The 14428-nt window shown below is 38.0% G+C and overlaps 1 protein-coding gene across 3 annotated transcripts in view; it reads right to left on the reverse strand.

Annotated features, from left to right (window-relative positions):
- The window catches only part of CFAP69 (cilia and flagella associated protein 69), a 28791-nt gene extending 16474 nt beyond the window's left edge, over positions 1-12317 (reverse strand). Inside the window, exons 1-8 of one of the 3 annotated variants that reach the window (XM_060782291.2) lie at positions 11964-12317; positions 7738-7800; positions 7047-7109; positions 6227-6336; positions 3677-3753; positions 3107-3205; positions 1532-1681; positions 1245-1422 (exon numbers count right to left, since the gene is read on the reverse strand). In XM_060782291.2, coding sequence (XP_060638274.2) covers positions 1245-1422; positions 1532-1681; positions 3107-3205; positions 3677-3753; positions 6227-6336; positions 7047-7109; positions 7738-7800; positions 11964-12098 — 875 coding nt within the window. In that variant the 5' untranslated portion in view covers positions 12099-12317. The remainder of the gene's footprint in view (positions 1-1244; positions 1423-1531; positions 1682-3106; positions 3206-3676; positions 3754-6226; positions 6337-7046; positions 7110-7737; positions 7801-11963) is intronic. The other 2 variants (XM_060782292.2, XM_060782290.2) reach the window with 2 other exon arrangements.
- Positions 12318-14428: the final 2111 nt, after the last annotated feature.

The following is a 14428-nucleotide window of genomic DNA, read 5'->3' on the forward strand; positions in this document are numbered from 1 at the left end:
GTGCTGTGACATTTTCCCAAAGGTTTAAACTAGATTCATGTTTCTCGGAGGCTTTGTGAGGCATAAATATGATTTTAAAAAGATCCTCATTTTCTGCACATCTTGATTTAAAGTAGAAATAGAAGGGGAAAGTAGCTTTTTTGCCCTAGCTTCTACAACACCATTGGCAATAATGACAAAAATGGTCCTATATGTTGTCATTTCTGAACTATGTGAACTACATTTTTAATGTAAGTATTAAACAGCTTGCTGCTACTGGGCTTTAAATTTTATCCCCTGGGTTTTACAACATTTTGTCTTCCAGAGCTCCCATAGTTAAAGAAAAGAATGGCCACTGCGAGCATAGTATCCTTCCAGATTGCCATAACTGACAACAAAAGACAACATATTGACAAAATGTAGGTCTGGCAAGAGGTGTTCTGAAACCATGTATAATGTATTTTATGCATATTTATTGATCCAATAAATGCACTGCTGTTTTGTGGATTTTGAATGTTATTATATTTTGTTGCATGACTAGATATATTTTATTAAGATTTCAAACTATCGACAAAACAGACTGCTGACAACAGGTATGTGAACAGACCAGGCCCATTAAGCCTTATCTTATTTGGCACGTTGTTCAGCCAGATGCATTTAGGCAGACCTCAAAGAAGACATGGGGGCAACAGACTTTTCTAGCTCTTAATATTCAAGCTCTGATCCTTTAGATGTAGAAGCACACTATCTTTCAACTTGAAGGGTTTTTTTTTGTTATTATAGTATATAACCATCAAAAGACAAATAAATTTGACTCTGAAACTGAGTTAATAACCATTTGGCAAATTACTTAAGCTTTGAAACAGAAACATGAAAACATAATTTTTCATTTAATAATTTTAAAACACTAATATTGTAGTAAACACTATTCGTTATGAGAACTTTCAAATATTTAATCAGTATCAAATTTCTTTCTGGTTTTTTATGAAGTAAGTAAGTAAAACTTTCTTTCTATCCTGCCTTATCTCCCCATGGGGACTCAGGGCAGTTCACAACATAAAAGACAAATATTCAATGCCATAAAATACAACAATAGACTAATACTATTCAAAATAAACATAACAAAACATTTGACAATAAAGCAAATCAAATGAAAAAATAATAATTACATGTTAATAAAAATGAAGTTTAAAAATACTGATACATTATAGTGAATGAACTAGCAATTAAAACATTAGCTTGTATACTATGTAAGTTCACTTAACTGTACACATTCCAAGTTATTAAGCTGATCAATAATTTCATTCCTTGATGTATTTTCCAATAAATTCCAGAGGATTTCGGAGGAACGGAATAACAGCTGCCCGGTGGGATCAACATCGTTCAGATGAGAACACAACCTTATTGGTGCTTGAGCTTTCATCATAAGCTGGCAGTTTGTTTCTGGAACACAAAAGGATCAACAATGACCTCTATTTCTATTTTATGGAAATGGATGCAAAACAAGGAAGGATTCAAAACCACTGTATTTAAAAATATAAATTATACCAACCAGAAATGGAAAGATGCTGCAGAGTTTTAATTATCCATAATTTCTCAGTAAGTTGATTTTCAACTAATGTGAGTGACAAGACCAAAGTTTCTGCTAAGCCTCCTAATTCCACCATATGTTTTTTATAGTTTGCACTTACAGGTTGGTAAACTACATAAACAAGAATGGAAAGAAATGTTACAAAATATAATATTATCATATATATATAGAGAGAGAGAGAGAGAGAGCGCACTGATGTACAGAAACAGTTGCAGAAAAACATTACTATTTTTATTTTTGAAAACTGGATACATAAAAACATTACAAGCTCATTCAGAAAGTAAACAACATGCTCCCGCCTCTCCCTATCTTCCTTCCTATGCGCAAGCAAAATTCCTAAAGGATTACTTGCTGTTTTGATCAAACTATATTTTGTCATTCACTTAACAAATTGTGGTTTGAGATAATTCTTTAAATAAGGTTTGTAATCTGGAAGTAATCAATCTGGTTTTAACTTTGAATATGCATTGAATATATCTGAATGGTTTTTAACTGTGAATGTTTTAATACTGTTTATATTTAATGCTGTTTGTATATTTGTATATTTTAAATTGTGTGCTAATGCTTTTATGTTAAGCTGCTTTGAGTTCCCTTTGGGGGAGATAAAGTGGGATATAAATAAATATAATAATAATAATAATAATCTATATGACAAAGTAGAAATGAAGGGAAGGGAAGTGTAAGCAGAATGCTCAAGGTGAATTATGAGTACGGATACTTCTCTGCTCCAAACCATACCATAATGAATATAGATATTTAAAGTGTTAAATAGTATAATATGCCTTTGTGTGTATCTGCCTTCAAGCTGCTTGTTGAGGCAAAGAATATTCAGAGGTGGTTTTGTCAGTTTCCTTCTCTGAACTATAGCCTACAGCATGTGGCACGCATTGATGGTCTCCCATTCAAGTACAAACCAGGGCTGACCCTGATTCACTTCCAAGATCGGATGGGATTTGGTGCCGTAAAGGCTTTTATGCCCTTTAAGTCATTCTAATTAAAATGTTTTGAGCCCAATTTATTGTATACCACCCTGCAAAACTCACCAGCTGAGCTCCATGTGTACAGGGCAAGATTTAAAATGTTGTAAATATAAAGTAGTCGTGTAAGGCAGTCCTAGCACAGCCAATTTCTCTTTAAATTCTTCTCAGGTGTGGAAATCTACTGCAAGTCACACTCTTTCAGCCTTAGAGGAAGGCAAATGCAAAGCCCCTCAAAACAAATCTTGCCAAGAAAACCTTAAAGCAGGTCAAAATACATCAGCAATGATCTGATAGGATACAACAATAGGAGGTGGCCTATTTCATATATTTTAGCAGGCTGTCCACTAAGCACAGAAGATCAGAGCTTGTAAAAGTTAGTTTTTAGGCTACAATTCCCAGCATGACCTCTGGCTTGAGGCCTTATGGTTGCTCCTTCACAAAAGAAATACAGTCTTCAGGGTAAGTGGGTCTGTGGTAAATTGACCACCACACATTTAATTAAGCATCTGTGCTGTTTCCCTCTCTCAATCTCTCTGTGCATATTTATAAATATTACCTTGAAATTCTTTCTTTGGTGGCTCCGCATGGTAAAAGTTAATAATACTTTTACAGATCTGTATCCTTACTTGAGAACAAGGCACTCTCATCAGACAACCTGACAAAATAGACAAATACAGCTTTAAGACTATGATATTATGTGCAGGTTACATTCTCTATAGAATCATACTTTCTCAGGATTTTATTGTAGATCTTCTCGGGTTTTTATTGTAAGCAGCTTGGCCTCAAGTCTTGGAAATGCTAAATTGTTTTGTAAATGATGCTCCAACAGTATATGACTCAAAACATTTGCACACAATTTTTCTAGCTCTCCTACACAAAATGAAAATCTAGAAAAGCAGCACTGGATATGGAAGAACAGGATCTGATTCAAAAGCACAAAAATAAAGATGGAAACCAGACTGTTATTCTGCTCCCTAGTAAATTTTGTAAATTAAGATTATAAAAACATAATAAATTGTAGTAATTCTTGAATTTGGAATAATTTACTAGGTCTGCAGTGAATTATGGCTTTTTTGGCAACCAAAAATATGCCTGGTGTCCATATACATGCACAGTTTAAAGTTACCCAGTTGTGATATTGCTTCTTGAACTTCTTTGGCATAGGTTACTTCATCAGATAACTTCTTCTTGGAAAAAGGTAACCTACAACATTTTAAGAAGTAGTTATTACAAATAATTTTAAAGAATATGGGAAAACAAAACTAAATTTTGTTAATGTTATTGGGCTAAAACCAACAGTCTACTGACAGTCATAATAAAACTTCATGATTTTTCCTCCCATAGTTTTGAGAGAATACCAAATTAAAATATACAGCGGCCAATGACCTAAAAGAAAACTGGTACAAAATGTTTTTTAGGTGGTACTATTCTCCAGTCAAAATTGCTAAATTCAGTAAAAGCGCATCAAATAAATTCTGGAAGTGCCGAAAAGAGATAGGGACTTTCTACCATCAATGGTAGAGTTGTAAAAAAATCAGGAAATATTGGAGCGAAATACATTTATCAACCCAAAAATTTCTAAAAACAAACTTCCCACAACTTCCAGAAATGTATATATTGGGCATATCTTACCCCAAATTTGACAAAAATCAAGAAAAATTGTTCTTTTTAATAAGTACATGCTGGCCAAAATGGGGAAACAGAAGGAAACCCCGACAGTCGAAGATTGGATCATAAAAACATTTGATATAATCCAAATGGACTGTCTGTCCCAACGTCTAAATAACTCACCAAAAAAGACTAACCTGGGGGGGGGGGGGGTCAAAGACTTCATCAAAGTAAGAAAGATGACAATGATTATAGATATAGCCAGCATTTGAAGGAGACTACCATTCCGAAGCAAAAGCCGGAAATGTAACAGAAGAATGGACGATACCGACACCAAACAGCAAATGGCTCTTTGAAGACTTTGGGAAGTTCATGCACCGGGGGGTGGGGGGTAGAGGGGGCATCTTTCTTTCCGATTTGCACTCCTTCACTCTTTCTCTCTTCTCTCTCTATTTCTCTCTATACCCTCATCGCTAACTCTTTATTTTGTATGTCTATTTTTGTCTGTAAAAGAAAAACTCACACAATAAAAATCATATATATATATATGTATATATATATATATAAATTCATGATTTTTTTAAAATCTGTTGACAGCCTTTCATGTTGCCAGAAAATCATTTTGGAGGGTTTTAAAACTATTATCTCCTCACCCCACAATAGATTTAGTGGCTACATAGGGAGCTGAAAAAGAAAGAGGGATGTTCCCTCTTGGTTCCAATGAATCCTTCCCTTTCATGAATCTAAGACAATTTAAGGTACTCCCTAAGAAGAAAACTTTACTTACAGGTGTGTGAAAATGAGAGTTAGTATACAGTGTTATAATGAGTACTAGGAATTCACTTTAATGTTATCAGAACTCCCAGGCAGAGTTGAGTATACGTTAACTAGCGTAAGTAAAGGCAAAGGTTTCCCCTTGACATTAAGTCTAATGACCGACTCTGGGGAGTGGTGCTCATCTCCATTTCTGAGTTGAAGAACTGGCACTGTCCATAGTTGCATCCAAGGTCATGTGGCTGGCATGATTGCATGGAGCGCCGTTACCTTCCCGCTGGAGCTGTACCTACTGAAAACTTGCATGTTTTCGAACTGCTAGGTTGGCACAAGCTGGGGCTAACAGCGGGAACTTATCCTGCTCCATGGATTCTAACCACTGATCTTCGGTCAACAAATTCAGCAGCTCAGCAGTTTAACCCACTGTGCCACCTGGCATAACATGAGCATTTTAAATAAAAATGTGTTCAAGAAGCTTATCCTGCAGTTTAATCTTTGATTTCTGAGAAAGAGGGAAGAGGTGGGAAGGAAAGCCTAATTTAATATCTCTGTTGGAAAATGTGCACACATTGTATTTTAACTTCTTCTTATCTGCTTTGTTTATTACTGCAGAAAATCTTTACCACCGTACTGGTGGTGTGTCCTACTAATTTACAATGTCCAAAATCTGGGAGGGAGGGGGGCTAGCCACTGTTTGAACCAGAAGAGATCCTTACCTAGAAATATTATGTTTTAACTATCCTCTCTCAATTTTTCAATACAAACTGCCTCTAGTACGAATAATGAAGGCACAGATTGCTCAGATACAAAGCTTGGTTTCAGATGAAGGTTGAGAGGAATTTCAGTCATTTGTCTCCTGCCTTCCCAGGATATGGAATATCTCATTTCACTCATTTATTTGGCTAAACAAAATATTACAGATTTAAAAACACTGTATAAAGGCAGCACCTACCGCCCAAGTTAACAGCTGTTTGCATTTATAAGTTAGACATTTCAAACAACATTCTTCTCTTTACTGTTATATAAAACAAATAGGTGTGTGGAAAGGACCAGAGGAAAGGACTCACTGTTCCAATTTTTTTTTTGGTATTTTCATATTGGGCTTTCTATTTGCCTAAGTTTCTTGTAAAACTCAGTATAAGAAGGAACAAAATGGATTCAGGCAGCTGAAAAAGGCAGGTAAGCAATACAGGCAAGAAGGGAGATAAAAAGGATCCAAATCTGTTTCGCTTACAATTAAATCAGTTAACTGAATTAACTTTAACTACTTGCTTCTATTCTATACAATACTTACCCATATAATTTAAGAATTTCACATGTAGGTTCAATAAAAACTATGTCTATGTGACTTCTTTCTGCACATAAGTTTAAAATTTTAGAAATTTGTGCTATATCGTTAAGAAGCTTGCAATTATTAAGAATCAAGGAAAATTGTGAGGTTAAGAGGAATTTATGTATAATGACAAGTTAAAAGAAAAAAGATTATTCATGCCTTAAAATTTTTGTTATAAAATTAGATAAAAAGTCAAGACGGCTACATTGTCCTCAAAATTCACACATGGTAATAAACGGGAGTTATGTTGCCCCAAGTCATCAAAAGGTTTCTAACAATTTTGCAATATCCTCCAACATTTACTCTGACGTATATGCTGGTGCAACTGCAAGTGATGATAAATTGGTTTGAAACAACTTTATATGTAGACTCATCATTATAATTGTCTGTTTTTTTTAACCCAACCATAACCCACTGTATGATGGACACGTCATAAATCACCTATATTGCAACACTATATACAGGCATGTGATTTCTTTAAAAACAAATATTGCATTAATGTAAGTGGGCTACAATTATCTTCTATCTTGCCAGTGACTGTAGCAAATAGCTATTTATTCAGATTTTTAGGAGAGTCTGTTGCTAAAGATACAGGAACTGTAACAGTCAATAAAATCAATAACTGAATAAAAAGCAAATATTCACTTGCTGCATAAAATGGACTTCAAGAAGTCAGTTTTCTCTTAATACTAGTCCCATTAACATGAAGCAAACCATAAAAAATCATTTTCATTCCTATGTCTTCCACTTTTTTTGATTCTAAAATGCACAAAAAGGATACAATCCCATATCGATAACGTTTTGCAACCTTCTCTAGCACTTGGAGCTGTTCTTCTGTAGTACTCTTCAAAAGAGAAAACACAGAATGAGACCAGAGCACTAAATGGTTTGTATGAACATTCTTTGAGACTTTGGTTTTTAAAAGTGCTTTTTAAGAGAAAGAGGCAAAAGATCCATTACACCTATTCTGCATGCCAAGTAGAAAGTTTCAAACCGTTTCAGCCACTTTTCTATGGCAAGCAAGGTAGTTAACACTGGATTGTACACTAGTATTGCAGTACGTAAAATGCTGTTGCACAGAAAATCTGAGGTGGCTTCTTAGGACTGGGCTATCCACACATGTTAAATAATATTCTGCTCATGAACTCAGAAGTTCACTATCAATGGTCTTTACAGCTACTGTCTTCCTCAGGTTTAGCAGCCAAATTATTGTATTTCACCAGTAGCCCTCCCACCCCAAATAATTTGAGGATGTGATCCATGGTTCAGACCAATGGGGTATTTTGTTGAGCAGTGCATCAAGTTCTTTTAGATTGTAATTCCACATCCATGACATATAAACCTCACTTGAAATTTATGGGATTAGGCTATGAAAATCCTACATTATAAGACTCCAGCTTCTACATTCTTTCAAAATAAATAGAAATCAAAGTTAACTTACATTAAAATCGTACTGCTTTAGTCATACTTACTGATTCTGGTTCTTCAAGCAGTTTGATAACATGATTAAGGTCCACAGATTTCGCACGATTTCCCTAAAAAGATTCACTAATCAATATTTTTAAGCCGTTCATAATTCTGAGTAGATAACAAAGTCCCATTTTAAATCCTCCTGCCCACTACTTCTGAAAAAGAGCACACATTTTACTTACTTCCTGCTAAGCACTCTTTGGCAAGAGAAAGGGACAGGCCACGTAAAACTACAAATACATGTTGTTCCTCTGTTTACCCGTTACCATTTCCTTCTCCTTTTTCTCTTATCTCCTGGATGACACCAAGATACTTTTGTAAAAGCACCATCTCCATTAATGTTCTAATAACCATTGTTATGAATTATGAATATGAAGTTGTGTATCGATTATTTTAATAGGTATGAATTGTATATGTTCTTCCAAACTGATATTTTAGCTGGTTTATGTGATGTATTCTGTGAAGCATTATATGCTTAAAATTCATGTTATGGCATTTGTGGAAAGGCAGGAACCCTGGGGGCTTCTTCAAAAATCTACCTGAGCTCATTCAAACAGGTTGTTCCCTATTAAATCCAGGAATTATGCTGATGACAATAATGTTGTATTTTCTGCTCACCTCTATCTATGGATCCAGGTGGGAAACGACAGCATATTAATACAACATACCCCCAAAATTCAAGTTATTTGTAGAACGGAAGAAATTGTGGAGCCTTCTCCAAAACTCTGCCTGAGCTCAAACAAGCAATTCCATTCCTCTTTTTATGAGTCCAGATAGGAAACAAAAACATATTAAAATATAACATACACCACCACCATTGTTATCGTATGTTTTAAACTCAAGCACAGGTGACAGCGGTGACCAGGACTGCCTTTGTACAATTAAAACTTGTGCGCTAGCTAGTTTGTTCCTGGAGAAATCTGATTTGGCCTCGATGGTACATGAACTGATTACGTCCCATTTGGACTACTGTAATGTGCTTTATGTGAGACTGCTCTTGAAAAGTGTCTGGAAACTTCAATTTGTTCAGAGAATGGTAGCCAAGCTTCTTTGTGGAGCCGATTTCAGGAAGCATATCACCCCTCTGTTGACACAGCTCCACTGGATGCAGATTTGTTTCCAGACCAAATTCAAGGTGCTGGTTTTAACCTATAAAGCCCTACATGGTTTTGGTCCAGGCTACTTGAGACACCAGGTCCTACGATACAGATCAGGCAGACTACTTAGATATAGTAAGGAGACTCTCATCTCCACTCAGTCCAGGAATAACCTACAGTTAAAAATCTCTAGAGAAGGCACTTTTTCGGGAGCAGCACCAAAGCTTTGGAATGAGTTGCCAGAAGAAATCATATCAGCTCCCTCCCTGGTTCAGAAAAGCTTTTAATTGATTGGATTTTATGGATATATGGGAATTTTAGAGGTATTTCAATTTAATTGATTTTTAATTACCTAGAAGATGAATGATGCGATGGAGTGTTGGAAATGACAACCTTCTTCAAGCTTTCTGTAGTAATGTTTATCTATGATCCCGTTGCTTACTGTTTGTATATATGTTCTGGTATGCAGCTTCCTTTACTCTACAGTTCTCAAGAAGTTAGAAAAGGGGCTGAGGACCACATGCTCTCTCTCTCCTTTTGACTATGTTGATAGCTGTTTTGCTATCAAAACAGACATGTCCTGGTTGGATGGCACAGGTAATTATCTCAAACATATCTGAAACTGGACTGATAAGTTTTGTACCTATGTATGCTGAACACACAGGGGTGGCTCAACCCATTACGCAAAGTAAGCATTTGCAGTATAGTTGATTTTGCCCAGGGGCGCTCTTGAGGGAAAATAGACCTTGACATATGCGAGTTGTTGTTACTGGGATGTATAGTTCACCTACAATCAAAGAGCATTCTGAACTCCACCAATGATGGAATTGAACCAAATATGGCACACAGAACTCCCATGACGAACAGAAAATATATTTTAATGCATTTTAGTTGTCCAGATTTTATTATGTTGTAAATGTGTTTGTTGTGATATATCTATTTATTTACTTTTTTGGGTTAGTTATTATAAGTCATTGATGTTGTTTCACTTATTTGGCTTGATTTTTGCTTTGTTTTATCATAGCATTGAATGTTTGCCAATTCTGTTTGGAAGCCACCCTGAGTCCCCCTGGGGAGATAGAGCGGGTTATAAATAAAATTTATTAAAGCCTTTGACAATACATTTATTATTATTATTTTACTGACACAAAAACACAGTATGTCACAGCAAGCAAGATCTATATGCCGGATTTCGTATCACAAAATCACAAGTCGAACACTTCCCAAGTGTCTAGGACTGTATTTTCAAATGTATTTTCAAATGACGCGTGCAGATCCAAGTAAGGTGGCCTTTTGAAGTTGACAAATCATGATTTTGTCAATGTTTATGGTTTCCAAATGCTGGCTGAGATCTTTTGGCACTTCACCTAGTGTATTATTATTATTATTATTATTATTATTATTATTATTATTTGAAACACAACAAGATGAGTCCACAGCAGACACTCTTCTAGCTGTTTGTATTGGATCACACATCGGACCCTTCCCAAGTGTCTAGGACTGTGTGATGTATCAGGAAATAATGCAGATCTCAGTAGGGTGGCCTTTTGCAGCTGGCAGATGGTAATTTTGTCAGCGCTGATTGTATTCCTGTCCTTCAGGAAGCTGGTGAAATCCTGGCTATGGAAGGAAGCATTCCCAGAGTAATGGTTGAAACCGGCTACAGAACAAAGTTATTGACCACACATACGGACTGAGTTGGACATGATTTTATCTTGGCGAGTTGGCTTATTTGTAATTTTAATTGCTATGTATTTAAACTCATTATATGTTTTTTAGATTTTACTGTTAGCATTAAATCCTTGCTGTAAGTCGGTCTGAGTCCCTCTTTGAGAAGATCGGAATATAAAAGTTTTAAATAATAATAATAATTTAAGTGCAGGCCAGAGTCTTTAGTCACTACACCAAGTGTGCCGATCACCACTGGGACCACCTTGACTGGCTTGTGCCAGAGTCTTTGCAGTTCAATCTTTAAACCCACATATTATGTCAGCTTTTCCAGTTGTTTCTCTTCAATCCTGCTGTCACCTGGGATTGCAACATCAACTATCCATACTTTGTTTTTTAACACGATTGTGAGGTCAGGAGTATTGTGCTCCAAAACTCTTGTCAGTCTGAATTCAGAAGTTATTATTATTATTATTATTATTATTATTATCATTATCATTATTGTGCACTGGCAAATCTCTGTTTTCCTAACAGATTAGAGCAGGGGTCCTCAAACGTTTTAAACAGAGGGCCAGGTCACAGTCCCTCAAACTGTTGGAGGGCCAGATTATAATTTGAAAAAAGCAGGAATGAATTCCTTTGCACACTGCACATATCTTATTTGTAGTGCAAAAAACACTTTAAAACAATACAATAATTAAAATGAGGAAGAATTTTAACAACTATAATCTTATTAGTATTTCAATGGGAAATGTGGGCCTGCTTTTGGCTGATGAGATAGGATTGTTGTTGCTGTTGTGTGCTTTCAAGTCGTTTCAGACTTAGGTTGACGCTGAGTGAGGGCCGGGTAAATGACCTTGGAGGGCCGCATCAGGACCCCGGGCCTTACTTTGAGGACCCCTGGATTAGGGAGAACAGGTTATACAGTCTAACAACTAAAACCATCACATTGCGTAATTATATCTGGTTGCAAACTACAAGAGAAGATTAAACTCTAAAGGATTTTTGGTTCATCTCTCAAAGGCATTTTCCAAAAGTTTATGAATGAAGCATTCTTGTAACTGTTTACGGTTTTATGTTTGTTTTAATTAATGGTTTCTGTTACATTGCTTATTTTAATGATGTTGTGAGCTGCCTTGAGTCCATGTAGAGAAAGGCAGCGTAGAAATTCCCAAAATAAATAAATATTTGTGGAAAGGAAGGATCCCTGAAGCCTTCTCCAAATCTCAACCAAACAAGACTTTCCCTAATAATAAAGCCCAAAGAACATTGTAGCCAACTTGGGCCTTCCTCCAGGTGTTTTGGACTCCAACTCCCACTATTCCCAACAGCCTCGTGCCCCTTCCTTTTACCCAGCGACTGAGAGGGAAAAAGAAGGCTGTTAGGAATTGTGGGAGTTGGAGTGCAAAACACCTGGAGGAAGGCCCAAGTTGGCCCTTGGAGCTGAAGAAGTAGGACCTCACCTGTTCGAAGCCGCTCAGTTCGCCCTCCCAAGTCTCCTCGAGGCCTGGGGAAGGGGAGAGCGGTCTTCTTTTCTCCACGACGGAGGGGAGCAGGAGGCTCGGCGTGGCCAGAGGCCGGAGGGTCGGGGAAGCCATGGCTCCGGTTTGGGCGCCCAGGCCTCGCTGAGGCGGCAACAGAGAAGCCCGCAACAACACACGCCGCGCGCCGTTGCCATGGCAGCGGGCGCGGCCTGCTCAGCAATAGCAGGCCTGAGGGAGACAGAAAGGCCTTGGGGTGGAGGTGAACGCTCAGTCCGAGGCCAGCGAGCGTTTCCAGGAGGAAAGGCCCGCCCTCCAACCTCCCTTTTCTCAGCCTGGCCTGGGCTGCATCAACGCTGCAGAAGGCTGTTAGGAATTGTGGGAGCTGGAGTCCAAAACACCTGGAGGGCCCTAGTTTGACCATGCTTGCTCTAGACTAGAGAATCAGAATTCCAAACCACCTGAACAGATTTGAAAGCTGGATTCTTGTAGGATTTTTAGGACTATATGGCCATGGTCTAGAGGCATTTTCTCCAGACGTTTCGCCTGCATCTATGGCAAGCATCCTCAGTGATTCCGGCCATGAAAGCCTTCGACAATAGATTAGAAAGCTGATTGGCCAAAACTAACAAAATGAATTTTAAGAAGGACCAATGTAAGATGCTACACTTAGGCAGAAAAAAATGAAATGCAAAGATACAATATGATACTAAGATATACTAAGGAGGCTGTCCAGGTCCTGAACCAGTGCTTGGCCGCTGTGACCGTCTGGATGAGGGCTAACAAATTGAAATTGAATCCAGACAAGACAGAGGTCCTTCTGGTCGGTCGCAAGGCTGAACAGGGCATAGGGTTACAGCCTGTGTTGGATGGGGTTACACTCCCCCTGAAGACGCAGGTTCGCAGCTTGGGAGTGATCCTGGACTCATCGCTGAGCTTGGAAACTCAGGTTTCGGTGGTGACCAGGGGAGCATTCGCACAGTTAAAACTTGTGCGCCAGCTGCGCCCGTTCCTTGGGAAGTCTGACTTGGCCACGGAAGTCCATGCTCTGGTTACATCCCGTATAGACTACTGCAACACTCTCTACGTGGGGTTGCCTTTGAAGACGGTCTGGAAGCTTCAACTAGTCCAACGAACAGCAGCTAGGTTGCTAACAGGAGCGGCGCTCAGGGAGCATACAACCCCCTTGTTACACCAGCTCCACTGGCTGCCGGTTTGCTACCGGGCCCAAATTCAAAGTTCCTGTCCGAACTTGTCTCCCCTTACGAACCATCAAGGACTCTAAGATTGTCTGAGGAGGCCCTGCTCTCGGTCCCACCTTCGTCTCAAGTACATTTGGCAGGGACGAGAGACAGGGCCTTCTCATTGGTGGCCCCCTTGGCTATGGAACACCCTCCCTAGATCTGCTCCCTCCCTCTTAACGTTTCGGAGGCAAGTTAAAATATGGCTGTTTGAGCAAGTGTTTACAAATGCAGAGTAGCTAATATAGGAAATCAAACGATTTGACAATGGAACTGGACAGTGCTTGATAATAATGAGATGCTAAAGATGTTTTTATTGCTTTTGTGGTGTTTTATATTGTTTAATGTTTTAATCTGTATTATGTTTTTATATGTACTGATTTGTTGGAAACCGCCTTGAGTCGCCGATTGGCTGAGAAAGGCGATATACAAATACAGTATACATACATACATACATATATATATATATATATATATGGGTGATGCCTGGCTGGACAATGTGGGAAAGATCTTGGAGTCTTCGTGGACAACAAGTTAAACATGAGGCAACAGTGTGATGCAGCAGCTAAAAAAGCCAATGGGATTTTGGACTGCATCAAAAGGAGTATAGCATCTTGATCAAGGGAAGTCATGTTGCCTCTCTATTCTGCTTTGGTTAGACCTCACCTGATGTCCAATTCTGGGTACCATAGTTCAAAAGAGATATTGGCAAAATGAAAGGTGCCAAGAGGAGGGCAACTGAAATGATCAAAGGTCTGGAAACCATGAATCCCTATGAGGAGCATTCAATACTCCCTGAGTGAAGATTCAGCTTATACAATTAGCTAGGGACTTCCAATATGGACTTATCAGCCTCTGTTCCCATCTTCAAAATGAGAAATAACTTCCACCTATACAAAAATGTATAAGGGCATTAAGAATCCTTTAAAACAAACTGTGCTCCTCCAGATGTTTTGAACTTCAGCTCCCATAATTCCTAACAGCTGGTATACTGGCTGGGATTTCTGGGAACTGAAGTCCAAAACACTTGGAGGAGCAGTTTGAGAAACACTGCTTTAAACATTTACAAAACATTCTAAAAATTACATTGAACTCAAGTTAGATGTGTTGCAAAGTCCTGTGCGTATGCACAATATTATGATTTCAAAAAATTTCAAAAGCCAAGTCTCATCTTTACACTGATACAGTATAAAACTACCCGAATAT

This window comes from Anolis sagrei, chromosome 6 (assembly GCF_037176765.1).
Source record: "Anolis sagrei isolate rAnoSag1 chromosome 6, rAnoSag1.mat, whole genome shotgun sequence".
NCBI classification, from domain to species: Eukaryota; Metazoa; Chordata; class Lepidosauria; order Squamata; family Dactyloidae; genus Anolis; species Anolis sagrei.